At 40.8% G+C, this 13,709-nt stretch overlaps 2 protein-coding genes across 2 annotated transcripts in view; one reads left to right on the top strand and one right to left on the bottom strand.

Moving 5' to 3' along the window:
- LOC124377359 (NACHT, LRR and PYD domains-containing protein 12-like) overlaps positions 1-3,726 on the bottom strand; it is an 839,056-nt gene extending 835,330 nt beyond the window's left edge. The window contains exons 1-2 of the mRNA XM_046836796.1: positions 3,659-3,726; positions 3,224-3,277 (exon numbers count right to left, since the gene is read on the bottom strand). Coding sequence (XP_046692752.1) covers positions 3,224-3,277; positions 3,659-3,726 — 122 coding nt within the window. The remainder of the gene's footprint in view (positions 1-3,223; positions 3,278-3,658) is intronic.
- Positions 1-13,709, top strand: part of LOC124377358 (NACHT, LRR and PYD domains-containing protein 12-like) — a 578,147-nt gene that overhangs the window by 221,559 nt on the left and 342,879 nt on the right.

The following is a 13,709-nucleotide window of genomic DNA, read 5'->3' as shown; positions in this document are numbered from 1 at the left end:
GATTTTTTACTCTTAGAAGATCTTAAACATTTGCAGTTCAATAAAGAAGTTGTAAAAGAAGATGAGATGAATGAGAGCAGCAGCACAAACACACGTCGCTCTGAGAAACAGAGAATGGAACTGGGAAGTCCAGAGCAATACAAGCTGACACACACTTCATCATTCTGTAAACGGAGCAGAGGGAATCTCCGACAATGAAGAATAATATGGTAAGACGTCTAGAAACAGGTTGAAAAAGCAATGATGATGTGTGTGTTATGGTGGACCGTCTCCCTTCTCTTGTCCAATCACAAGATAATATTAAACCTGACCAATGATTATTGCTGTGATTGAGATTCCTGTCATTATGTGTACAAGAGGTGTAAAGGTATTGCTGCTTTCTGTTCAAAGTCATGAATCAGGTTCTTTCTCTCTGTTTAACTGGAGTTTTATTCACACATGGATCTAATTCTCAGTGCATTAATGATTAGTGGAAGTGAGAAGTTTCATTACTGATAGATTTGTTCTGGATGTTGTACTGCTACAGCAAATTTCACCTGAAAAACAACACTGTATACAACAATTCACTGCAGCTTTTAGTGAGTTCTTGTGTCTCTCAGAGAGATGATCTTACCTCAGATCTTTCACTTTACACTCAGGATTCTCCAGTAGAGCAGAGAGACGCTTCACTCCTGAGTCTTCTAGTTTATTCTTAGACAGATCCAGTGTATTGACAGTCAGATGCAGTTCTCTCAGACTGGAGGTTTCTGAGTTGAGCACTGAGGTCAGAGCTTCTCCACTTCTCCTGTAATTTCACTGCATCTGATACTGAAGGAAATAAAAGATAATGAACAGAAATGCAGAAGATCAAACAAGTTCTCAAAGCTTCACTGCAGCGTCTCACTTTCAACATCACACACATCAGTTGAACACAATGATTAAATGGTGGAATAATAAGAATTGACAGTCGGAGATGTTCAGATTTGGCTTGGCGAGAGTTTCAGCTGAGGAACATCATCACACACACGTTGTATAAACATGGAGGATGAGATCCGGGAATCCAAATGGGAAAGTAAGAGAGTCTGATCTAAAAGGTTTCTAAGAGGAGAAAGGAAAAGTCTAAAGAGTCCTGCAGAGTTCGATTCATCTGAACAGCTCAGACCTTTGATTTGTTCTCAACACTGTAACAGTAGAACAATTTCATTCAGCTTCACTTACATTGCTTTTCTGGATGCTGCAATCACAGGCATCACTCTCACAAGAATCTCATCTCTGATCTTATCTGGAGTGATGTATTTATTCAGGTCAAATTCCTCCAGATCCTGTGCTGATGTCAGTAACACAAACACCAGAGCAGACCACTGTGAAGGAGAAAGTTCACTTTGTGCTCCAGATTTCAGATACTGCTGGATTTCCTCCACTAGAGAATCATCACCCAGTTCATTCAGACAGTGGAACAGATTGATGGATTTCTCTGCAGGAAGATCTTCACTGATCTTCTTCTTGATGTACTGAACTGTTTCCTCTTTGTTCTGGGAGCTACTTCCTGTCTGTGTTACTAAGGAATGTAGAAGTTTCTGATTGGACTCAGTGAGAGACCCAGAAGAAAGCGGAGGAAAAGATCCAGATGTCCAGTCTGACTTTTAAAGCCTGATCTACAGCACTCCTGTGAACATCTGAAAGTGTCCTACAGACCTGATTCTGTTTAAGAACATTTCTCTGTTCCTTCATGAAGGTCAGGTGCACATACAGAGCTGCGAGATGTTCCTGAATGCTCAGATGAACAAAGCAGTACACTTTACTCTGGTGAAGCCCAAACTCCTCTCTGAAGATCTGCGTACACACACCTGAATACACTGCTGCTTCTGTCACATCAATGTCACACTCTCTCAGGTCTTCCTCATAGAAGATCAGGTTTTGTTTCTCCAGCTGCTGGAAAGCCAGTTTCCCAGTTTGAGAAGCATTTCTTCATCGCTCTCCTGCTTCTGTAGGTACTTCTCTCTTATGATGTTGGTCTGAATGATGAGGAAGTGTGTGTACATTTGAGTCAGAGTCTTGGGGATCTCTCCACTCTGCTTCACCCAACATTCTCTCTAGAACAGCAGCTGAAATCCAGCAGAACACTGGGATGTGGCACATGATGTAGAGGCTTCTTAATGACTTCAGGTGTGTGATGATCTTATTGGCCAGGTTCTGATCACTGATCCTCTTCCTGAAGTACTCCTCCTTCTGAGGGTCATTGAACCCTCGTACCTCTGTGACTCGATGGACACACTCAGAGGATTTGATCAGCTGCTGCTGGTCTGGAGGTGATCCAGATGAGAGCAGAGGAAGCAGGTTCCTTTGATCAGGTTTATCAGCAGCACATGCACTGGTGCTGATTCAGTTACATCACACACTCTCACTGTCTTCTGGAAATCCAGAGGAAAACGACACTCATCCAAACCATCAAAATGAACAAAACCTTCTCCAACCTGGAAATGTCCATTTCTTTCATCTCCTTAAAAACACATGAAGGAGCTCCACCAGACTCAGTTTCTGCTCCTTCATCAAATTCAGCTCTCTGAAAGGAAGTGGAATATGAGGTGGACGTCCTGATTTGTTTTCCTTCAGCCCAGTCCAGAACAAACTTCTGCACAGAGACTGTTTTTCCAATTCCAGCTACTCCTTAGTCAGAACGTTCCTGATGGGTTCTTCATCTTGTTCAGATAAGGGTTTTGTCAGAACTCTCCTGATGGCTTTGTCTTGTTCAGGTAGGGGTTTAAAGATGTCACTGCATTTGATTGGTGTGTCCTCAGTTGGGTTCCTCCTGGATGCTGCCTCGATCTGTTTCACCTCATGTTCTTTATTGACGTCTCCACTGTCTCCTCTGTGATGTAGAGCTCTGTGTAGATCTCATTCAGGAGTGTTCGGTTTTCCTGCTTTAGCATCAATCCATTCAAACACTGAAACTTCTTCATCAGATTGAACTTGAACTTCTTCTGGAATTCATCTGCAGCAGTGGATTCTGGGTCATGTCTGTGACAGGGTGAAGAAGGAAGACATGGTGAGACATGGGCTCCAATGATTAGAGTAGAAGTTCACATTTTCCTGCTAGATAGATCTTTATGATGTTCTCACTGTGGATTTACTTTATTCTACTGGAGGTTTTCTATCATCTAATCACTCTGTAGTTACTAACAGCAGAGAGCTTTAGAATAGCAGTGTGTCAGTGTCACAGTCATGGTGTTGGTTTTGATCGTACCCTGTAGCTGTGATGATGTTCTTCTCTCTTCTGTCTCCTGCCTTCTGTAGAACACTGGGAACAAAAACAACAAGTGTTAAAGATCTCAACGTTCCTCACTTTAATACTGGAGTCTAAACCTGAACACAAATTGTACTACAATAATTGTAGTGAGAGCAGGAACACTTGGAGAACACAGAACTAAATACAACTCCAACATTGTGCACCTGGAGAATTAAATGTGCTCCTTTTTTCATTTCACACTTTTTCCTACTTTTCTATTCTTCCTACACAAACCTCCAAAAGTATTGGAACAGGAAGTCCAGTTCTTTGGGTTTTTGCTTGACACTGAAGACATTTGGATTTGAAAGTAAAAGATGAAAATGATACAATAGATTAGAATTCCAGCTTTAGTCATTAATTGTGACTTTAACTATGAGAATTATTGGATGTTACCTGTGTACAGGTGAGGAGATTCCAGTTCTGAAGTTGTAAGGAGGAGCCATAGACCGATCACTCTTCATGGAGACACAGCTGGGTTCTGGTGAGTGTGATTTCTCTCTCTTTCCTTTACTGTTTTAAATGATAGAAATGAACATGAGACAGAATTTCATTGTTTAAAAATTAGATGTAGATGAATTTGTATCATAAGGTATCACAATATTACTGTTAACTCCTCAAATTTGTTACATTTAACTTGAAACAGTGTTGCACGATTAATTATATCACAATTGTGATGTAAGTTTGTGCGATTGTATGACAGCAACGTTGCGATTTAAATAAATAAATAAAAACACCAGATAGTCCCCACACACACACACACTCGCAGTAATGCACATCTTTCCTCCACACCAACACATAACCTGCATACACACCATCAGCTCTGTCTGGTATCTCTCTCTGTATCAGTCAGCTCTGCCCGGTATCTCTCTCTCTCTCTCTCTCTCTCTCTCTCTCTCTCTCTCTCTCTCTCTCTCTATAGCAGTCAGCTCTGCATGCTCTCTCTCTCTCTCTCTCTCTATCAGTCAGCTCTGCATGCTCTCTCTCTCTCTCTCTCTCTCTCTCTCTCTGTCTCTATCAGTCAGCTCTGCCCGGTATCGCTCTCTCTCTCTCTCTCTCTCTCTCTCTCTCTCTCTGTCTCTATCAGTCAGCTCTGCCCGGTATCGCGCTCTCTCTCGCTCTCTCTCTCTCTCTCTCTGTCTCTATCAGTCAGCTCTGCATGCTCTCTCTCTCTCTCTCTCTCTCTCTCTCTCTCTCTCTGCACAAGGAAGGGTGAGCGTGTAGAGCGTGAGAGTGGTTGGCGTGTTGCCAATTTTTTCACCTTTTTCAGGAAATATCTAGTATGTGTGTCCATGCAGGCATTTGTGTGTGTGTGTGTGTGTGTGTGTGTGTGTAAATGAGTGAGTGTGAGTGTTCAGCATAACGTCTCCGAGCGAGAAGCCGTTTGAAAGTTTAACTTTTGGCACGGTGTGCGGGTGGTGTGCGGGGCGAGTGTAAAGGAGTGTGTGTTAGCTATTGGAAATGTGGTGGGACATGAGAATATTGTCTCTGCCTCCCGAATGAACAGATAAGAATTGTTTCTAATAATGAGTGCATATTGGTTTCTCCCCTTAGTTCTCCCGCTAAAAAGGTTGTTATCCAACGTCCCTCCTTTCATAAGTAATGAGGCGATTCTTAAAGAGCTGTCTCGGTACGGGTGAACTGTCTCCCCCATGAAGAAGATCAGCCTTAGCTGTAAGTCCCCACTGATTAAGCACTTAGTGTCTTTTAGGCGGATGGTTTTTATGGTCCTAAATGAAGGTCTGAATAAACTAAACATGGTCATTAAGTTCAGGGTTGATGGGTTTGATTACAACATTTGTGTTTCCACTGATTCAGAAATTAAATGTTTTTAATATGATCAGTTAGGGCATCTTGTCCATGCCTGTCCTAAAAGACAGAGTGACCCCAGTGTTTCCAAGCGACCAGGGCAGGAAGCAGCTGAGCCTGTTCTAGTTGTTCCCTCTGCGGCTTCAGCTCGACCTGCTGCTGAAAGCCCCGCAACTGCTGCTGCACCAGGGCCTAGGGAGTGTAAACCCCAAGCTCAGACTGTAGACCAGAGGTCCACTAGTGATGAACCTACACCAAGGAAGCGCTGCTCGGCTGAATCGTGCCCAGAAAAGACCTGCACGTCCTTACCAGACCTGGAGAAGACCTGCTTGGCGGAACCGGACCAGGAGAAGCCCTTAGAGCTTGAAGTTCATATTTTTCCTGCTAGATAGATCTTTATGATGTTCTCACTGTGAACATTTTTACAGCATTTTTACAATACTTTACTTTATTCTACTGGAGGTTTTCTATCATCTAATCAATCTGTAGTTACTAACAGCAGAGAGGTTTAGAATAGCAGTGTGTCAGTGTCACAGTCATGGTGTTGGTTTTGATCGTACCCTGTAGCTGTGATGATGATCTCTCTTCCGTCTCCTGCCTTCTGTAGAACACTGGGAACAAAAACAACAAGTGTTAAAGATCTCAATGTTCCTCACTTTAATACTGGAGTCTAAACCTGAACACAAATTGTACTACAATAATTGTAGTGAGAGCAGGAACACTTGGAGAACACAGAACTAAATACAACTCCAACATTGTGCACCTGGAGAATTAAATGTGCTCCTGTTTTTATTTCACACGTTTTCCTACTTTTCTATTCTTCCTACACCAACCTCCAAAAGTACTGGAACAGGAAGTCCAGCTCTTTGGGTTTTTGCTCGACACTGAAGACATTTAGATTTGAGAGTAAAAGATGAAAATGATACAATAGATCACAATTCCAGCTTTAGTCATTAACTGTGACTTTAACTATGAGAATTATTGGATGTTACCTGTGTACAGGTGAGGAGATTCCAGTTCTGAAGTTGTAAGGAGGAGCCATAGACCGATCACTCTTCATGGAGACACAGCTGGGTTCTGGTGAGTGTGATTTCTCTCTCTTTCCTTTACTGTTTTAAATGATAGAAATGAACATGAGACAGAATTTCATTGTTTAAAAATTAGATGTAGATGAATTTGTATCATAAGGTATCACAATATTAGTGTTAACTCCTCAAATTTGTTACATTTAACTTGAAACAGTGTTGCACGATTAATTATATCACAATTGAGATGTTAGTTTGTGCGATTGTATGACAGCAACGTTGCGATTTAATTAAATAAATAAAAACACCAGATAGTCTCAGTTTAGGCAGTGCACATGTGACGTGTGTGGTCACATGATTTTCCAGTGTGCGGCGCGGAGACCAGGTGCAGGTGAATACCGAGCAGATCGACACTGAACTGGTGTCACACACTCGCGGTAACACACATCTTTCCTCGTACTCGTGCAGGGACACCTTACGATGTTAAGCATTTAAGAAGATAATTTTCTTTCACTGAGCAAGAAATATTCTGGCTAAAGAAACTGATAACGAAGGTCAATAGGGAGAACTCTGACAAAGATTGATAAAGTGTGCGGTGTTTTTTACTTTGAAGTGTTTTTTACCATTTGTATGTTTTTATCTATATTTAATTTTAATGGAAGGATTCCAGATTGCGAGTTTTAACATAAACGGAGCAAGGGAACATGTAAAGAGAGCAAAGCTATATGAGCTCATTAAACAGAAACGTGTTGATGTTGTCATGTTGCAGAAGACCCACAGTGATGTTAGTAATGCTGCTGACTGGTTGAAGGAGTGGGACGGGTTGGCAATATTAAGCCATAACACATCACTTACTGGTGGGGTTGCCTTGCTTTTTACTCATAATTTTATTCCTGTTTCTTACACTGTGGAAGAAATTTTAAACGGGAGGCTTTTAAAAGTAAATGTTTTTTTATGAGAATGAGGTTTTTGTTTTTAGAAAACACACTCTCCCTGGTTAGATTAGATAGCTTTTATTGTTTTAAGCATCAGCTAACTTTTTTTACAAAGTGTTTTATTTTTCCAGTAGGCATCTCTGACCACTGCATGGTTCAGTGTAAAAAAGTAAAAAGAACATAAAACCAAAGAGCGCCTACTGGCATTTTAACACCGCAATTTTAGAGGATGCTAAATTTAGAGAGTATTTTATTTTTTGATGGAATTGTTTTAAACGTGAAAAGGCAGCTTTTACCTCCCTACAGCAGTGGTGGGATGTGACAAAGGCACAAAGTAAAATTTTCTGTCAACAGTACACTCTCAATATCACAAGATATCTGAAAGCTCTGGAGATAGAGACAGTGGAACTCCATCGTTTGAAGGGCCACAGGAAATCGAGAGCATATTGAAGCCCTCAAAAACAAAAAAAGCCAAAATGAACGACCTGTTAGACACTACAGTACAAGGGGCACTGGTCTGCTCATGCTTTAAAAGCGTTACTGAGATGGATGCTCCTACTAAGTTCTTCTTCAGTTTAGAACAAAAGAATGGACAGAAAAGATTTATGCATGCTGTGCAAACAGAATCAGGGGATCTCGTGTCAGAGCCTTCTGAAATTCAGTTCAAGGTTGATTTTCCTGAGACTGCTTATGAAGAACAGACAGGAATGTCAAAGGAGGATCAACAGTTTATGGATTATATGTCCCATACAGCAAAATTGATTAATGGTCATTATTATGTCGGTCTACCATTCAGAGATGCTGAAGTGGTCATGCCTATGAACAGGAGAATTGCAGAACAACAATGTGCTTTAACTCTTCAAATGATGTTTAATGTGAATTCTTCCTTTCATGTAGATTATATCACCTTTATGGAGGAAGTCATCCATAAGGGTTATGCAGACAGGGTACCTGTGGCTGAACTGGAGGGATGTGATGGACGTCTGTGGTTTATACCCCATCATGGTGTATATCACCCCCAAAAGCCCAAGACCAGGGTGGTGTTTGATCGTGGAGCTTCCTATCAGGGTACATCACTGAATGGTAAGCTTCTGCAAGGTCCTGATTTAACCAGTTCATGAGCATGCTTGTCGGATTTAGACTGGAACCTGTTGCACTGATGGCCGACATCGAATCCATGTTCTATCTAGTCTGAGTTCAATTCAAGATTGTGATCTCTTGAGATTTCTGTGGTGGCCAGAAGGTAACGTAAATGGCAATCTAGAGGAATACAGAATGTTGGTGCACTTATTTGGAGCTACATCATCACCAAGTTGCTCAAGTTTTGCAGTTGAGGAAATGTGCAATGGATCAAAAGGATCTATTTGACTCCAAGACACGTTATGTTGTTTTCAATAATTTCTATGTGGATGACTGTATTGATTCTGAACCTTCTGAATCAGATGCTGTGCAGCTGTACAAGGATCTCACTAATATGTGTGCAAATGGAGGATTTCATTTGAAAAAATTAATGAGTAACAGTCGTGCTGTATTGGGTGCTATACCTGAAAAGGACAGAGAGAAGAAGGTAAAGAATTTGGACTTGGATAGTGACACTTTGCCACTTGAAAGAGCATTGGGAGTGTAATGGTGTGCTGAATCAGATGCCTTTCATTTCAAAGTGGTATTCAAGGATAGACCTCTTACAAGGCGAGGAATTCTCTCAGTGACAAGAACCCCAGTGGATCATAAATAGAGTTTACCTATTTATGATCCACTGGGGTTCTTGTCACCTGTGATTCTGTCTGCCACAAGGATATTGCAAGATCTGTGTAGAGAGGGAATAGGATGGGACAATGTTATTCCTCCAGTGTATGTTCAGCGTTGGATAAACTGGCTGGATGATTTGCATCGCTTGGAGAGTTTTAAGTCAGAAGATGTTTGAAGCCTGATGGGTTTGGAGAAGTAAAATCTGCTCAAATGCATCATTTTTCTGATGCAAGCGAGCTAGGATATGGTGTCCTATCTGCTTCTTCATAGTAACCAAAAACTGGCAAATTCTACTCTTCTGGTAAGCAAGGCAAGAGTTACACCATTAAGACCCATTACAATCACTTGCTTGAAACCTACTGCTGCTGCACTTGCTAGTCGAATTGATAAGATATGAATGAAAGAACTCAAGATACCCTTTCAGGGTTCCATTTTTTTGGACTGACAGCACTTCAGTACTCAAATACCTTCGAAATAAGACCAAGATTTAAGTGCTTTGTGGCTAACAGAGTGTCTGAAATTTTGAAGGCTTCGGATGTATCACAGTGGAGGAACGTGAATTCCTCAAGCAATCCAGCAGGTCTGGCTTCTTGAGGAGTGAAAGTAGATTTTCGTTCTTGAAGAAAGAGATGTGGATTTCTGGTCCCACATATCTAGTTTGACCACAAGAAGAATGGCCAATGGATCCCACCAACAGGGATGCAATCTTGTCTCAAGATCCTGAGATCAAACGAAGTACTCTAGTAAACATAGTAGAAGTCAAAGAAGAATTTGATTCTGTATTACGTCTCTGTAATTTCTTCTCTGCTTGGATTTGACTAAAGAAATCTGTAACATGGATCCTTCGTCTAAAAAGAGGAAAGAGCTTTTATGAGGAACTGACAAGTCTACGAAAGAATGGAGTAGTCAAGCGAAATAGTCCACTTTATAATCTTAATCGAATTTTGCAGTCTGAAATCATTAGGGTTTGTGGATGTCTTCATAAAGCATTGATTTCTGAAGACTCTAAACACCCAATCATATTGGCTAAAGACTTGCACATCTCTAACTTGATTCTTGACAAATTTATGAAGAAGTAAGACATAGTGGACGGAACTTCACGTTGGCCACACCTCGACAGCGATATTGGATCCCTGGAGCGAGTGCAGCTATAAGCAAAATGTGTTGTATGCAGAAGGTTCAGTGGAATTGCAGGACTTTAGCAGATGAATGATTTGCCTGAAGATTGAGTTTCACCAGACAAACCACCCTTTACTTATGTGGGAGTAGACTGTTTCGGCCCTTTTGAGGTGAAGCGAGGAAGAACCATTTTAAAGCGCTATGGAGTCATTTTCACCTGCTTGGCTATTAGAGCTGTTCACATTAAAATGATTGCATCACTGGACTGATTTATTTATTCATGCACTAAGACGTTTTATTGCTCAGATAATGAGTTCAGATAAGTCGGGGCTGAGCGTGAATTACTGGCGATACAAAATTGGAATCACATCTAGATTAACAATGTTCTTCTTCAAAAGAAGATAAAATTGACTTTCAATCCTCCTACCTGGTCACATAATGGAGGGATCTGGGAGAGGCTCATCAGATTAATAAAGAAAATACTGAATTCCATTCTTCGAGGCCAAAGTCTGGATGAAAAGGGACTTCAAACATTCTTGTGTGAAATAGAATCAATTTTTAATAATCGACCCATAACAAGATATTCTTTGGATCCCAAAGACTTGGAAACTTTAACACCAAATCATCTTCTCCTTCTTAAACAAGAGCTTGCACTACCTCCTGGATTATTCGAGAAGGATGATGTGTATGCCCATCGGCGATGGCGTCAAATTCAATATTTAGCTAACCTATTTTGGAAACTATGGATTAGTGAATATCTACCTCTTCTACAAAAATGCCAAAAGTGGATGGTAAAGACATGCAACCTTCAGGTGGGAGATGTTGTACTGGTAGTGGACGATAATGCAAGTTCTTGGATCATGGGCAAAATTGTTTACAGGATAGAGGACAAAAAAGGATTCACACGGCAAGTAAAGATCAAAACTATGAGTACCTGCTTGACCAGGCCAATTACCAAAATTTGTCATATTCTTGAAGCTGAGGAATTTAAAGACTAACTATAACAGTGACATTTGAGAGCTCTCAACTGACCCTTTGACTTGACTTTTGACTTGATTGAATTACTGACAACTGACTTTACTGACTTATACTAGACATGGACATAAACTTTACTCTGCTTTAAGGATAAACCAAATAAACATTTGAGTTTTCTGGACGCACACACGCACACACACGTGCACACACATACAATTCATATTTTCTTAAGTATATCGTAAAAAAAAAAAAGGAAATAATGTACAACATTACAGTACAACGAGTTATGCAATTTGCATATTGTTTATTGTGTAATAATCAGGGGCTGGTATGTAAGTGCAGAAAATGTGTCTTTTGTTTTGTTTTTTTGGTATGCATTTCCGGATATGTTGGTCGCACAGGTGTAAATGGGTATTTACGTAATTAGTGTTGCCTTGTTTGAAGTTATTGCATAGAGAGGGGGTAAGTTGGTGGGAACGCTTACTTTCTGTTGACTTTATTCAACATAACATCAATAAGTCTACATGGTTTTAAATGCTGAGAAACAAAACGAAAATACAGAGTTTGTCCTGCTGCTTAGCCTCTCAGCGGCTATAGGTTGCCACTATAATATGTTCCAAATAGCTGCTAATGACTGTGTAGTGCAGCCAGTAACTGTGACTTTAACTATGAGAATTATGGGATGTTACCTGTGTTCAGGTGAGGGGTTTTCATTTCTGAAGTTCTGAAGAGGATGAACCATAGACCGATCACTCTTCATAGAGACACAGCTGGGTTCTGGGGAGTGTGACCTCTTTCTCTTTCCTTTACTGTTAAAAATAATAGAAATGGACATGAGACCGAATTTCATTGTTTCTAAGATTTGTAGACAAATTTGTATAATAAGGTATAATCACAATATTTTCTGTTTAAAATTCATTATAATCTTTCTCACTTCTTAAACACTAGGAATAGTAGCATACAGAACACACATTTTGAACAGGGAACAAACATCCCTGCAGTATAGTTCCTTAAAAATCCACAACCTTGTTTCATTTAACTTGAAATACAACAAAATGCTAATAGTAGCAGATCTCCATAGTGCTGCTTATATCCACATGCTACCATGCCTGTAATAGGCTAAGAGCAGGAACTAACAGGTCTTTACAAAGGGACAATGGAAACATGGGAGTATAAATACAAAAACTAATCAAAAGGAAAAAAATAAACAGTTGTGGGACATTATTTCATCAACCACTTTTTCAAGTGAGTGCTAAAGATTTATTCTTACCATAAATATTAGTTATTATTTCTATAGAAACTCCATAATGCAGATATGAACAGTTCATTAGTAAAATATTGGAACATGGCAGGTTACCAGTCTTTTGAGGGTGAGGTCACATGATCCGTGCCCTGATCAGGGATCTCCATTTTTCAATGCTTGTGTACACGCGAGTCCTGAAGATGCTGATCTGGAATTAATAAAATTCCTAGAAAACATAAAAAGAAACATGCAGTTAAAACTGGGGGAAAATCTTCCCTTAAGGTCCAATTAGAGGTGAAAGCCATAGACATAGACACAGACGCCTCATTGCCTGCTTTGGTCGGTTGCTGCGATACGCCAATGCTGCTGCAATCTTGGTCCAGGTGAGAGTTCCCTGTAAACAAATGCACCTAAACTGCATTTAAAACAACATAACAATACCAGAGTCATAACAGCAATAACCCTACAAAAAAATTGAGAAATTCTGATGATTAATAGAAATTATATAGTCTTTAATGTTAACACAGTCATTAGTGTTTCACAAGTCAGGTCACTCTTAGTGCCGGTCCCAAGCCAGGAAAAATGTGGAGGGTTGTGTTATTAAGGACATCCAGCGTAAAACATGTGCCAAATCAAATATGCGTATCGGGCAGGGAAAGGAAAAGTGTAGGAGAGTGGAGGTTCGGATGTGCACTTTTTGGTACTATGACGGGTAAAGGGAGAGAGGTAGCTGATATGATGGAGAGGAGAAAGGTAGATATGCTGTGTGTTCAGGAGACCAAGTGGAAAGGGAGAAAGGCCAGGAACATTGGAGGTGGATTTAAACTGTTTTATTATGGTGTGAGAGTGTAGTGGAGGTGAAGAGAGTTTCTGATAGGGTGATGATCGTGAAGGTGGAAGTTGAAGGGATGATGATAAATGTCATCAGTGCCTATGCTCCACAAGTTGGCTGTGAGATGGAGGAGAAGGAAAGATTCTGGAGTGAATTAGATGAAGTGGTAGATGGTGTACCTAGGAAAGAACGATTGGTGATTGGGGCAGACTTTAATGGGCATGTAGGTGAAGGGAACAGAGGTGATGAGGAGGTGATGGGTAGGTATGGTTTTAAGGAGAGGAATGTGGAAGGGCAGATGATGGTGGATTTTGCTAAAAGGATGGAAATGGCAGTGGTGAACACTTATTTTAAGAAGAAGGAGGATCATAGGGTGACGTATAAGAGTGGAGGAAGGTGCACACAGGTGGACTATGTGCTATGAAGGAGATGCAACCTGAAGGAGATTGGAGACTGTAAGGTGTTGGCAGGGGACAGTGTAGATAGACAGCATCGGATGGTGGTCTGTAGGATGGTTTTGGAGGCGAAGAAGAAGAGGAGAGAGTGAGGACTGAAAGGAGAATAAGATGGTGGAACTGAAGGAGGAAGAGTGTAGTGTGAGGTTCAGGGAAGAGGTCAGACAGAGGCTCAGTGGTGTTAAGGAGGTGTTGGATGATTGGGCAACTACTGCAGGAGTGATGAGGAGGCAGCTAGAAAAGTACTTGGTGTAACATCTGGAAATAGAAAGCAAGACAAGGAGACGTGGTGGTGGAATGAGGAC

This window comes from Silurus meridionalis, chromosome 23, assembly GCF_014805685.1.
Source record: "Silurus meridionalis isolate SWU-2019-XX chromosome 23, ASM1480568v1, whole genome shotgun sequence".
Classification (NCBI taxonomy): domain Eukaryota; kingdom Metazoa; phylum Chordata; class Actinopteri; order Siluriformes; family Siluridae; genus Silurus; species Silurus meridionalis.
Note: the sequence above shows the minus strand (reverse complement) of the source record. Positions and strands in the feature narration are given on the sequence as shown.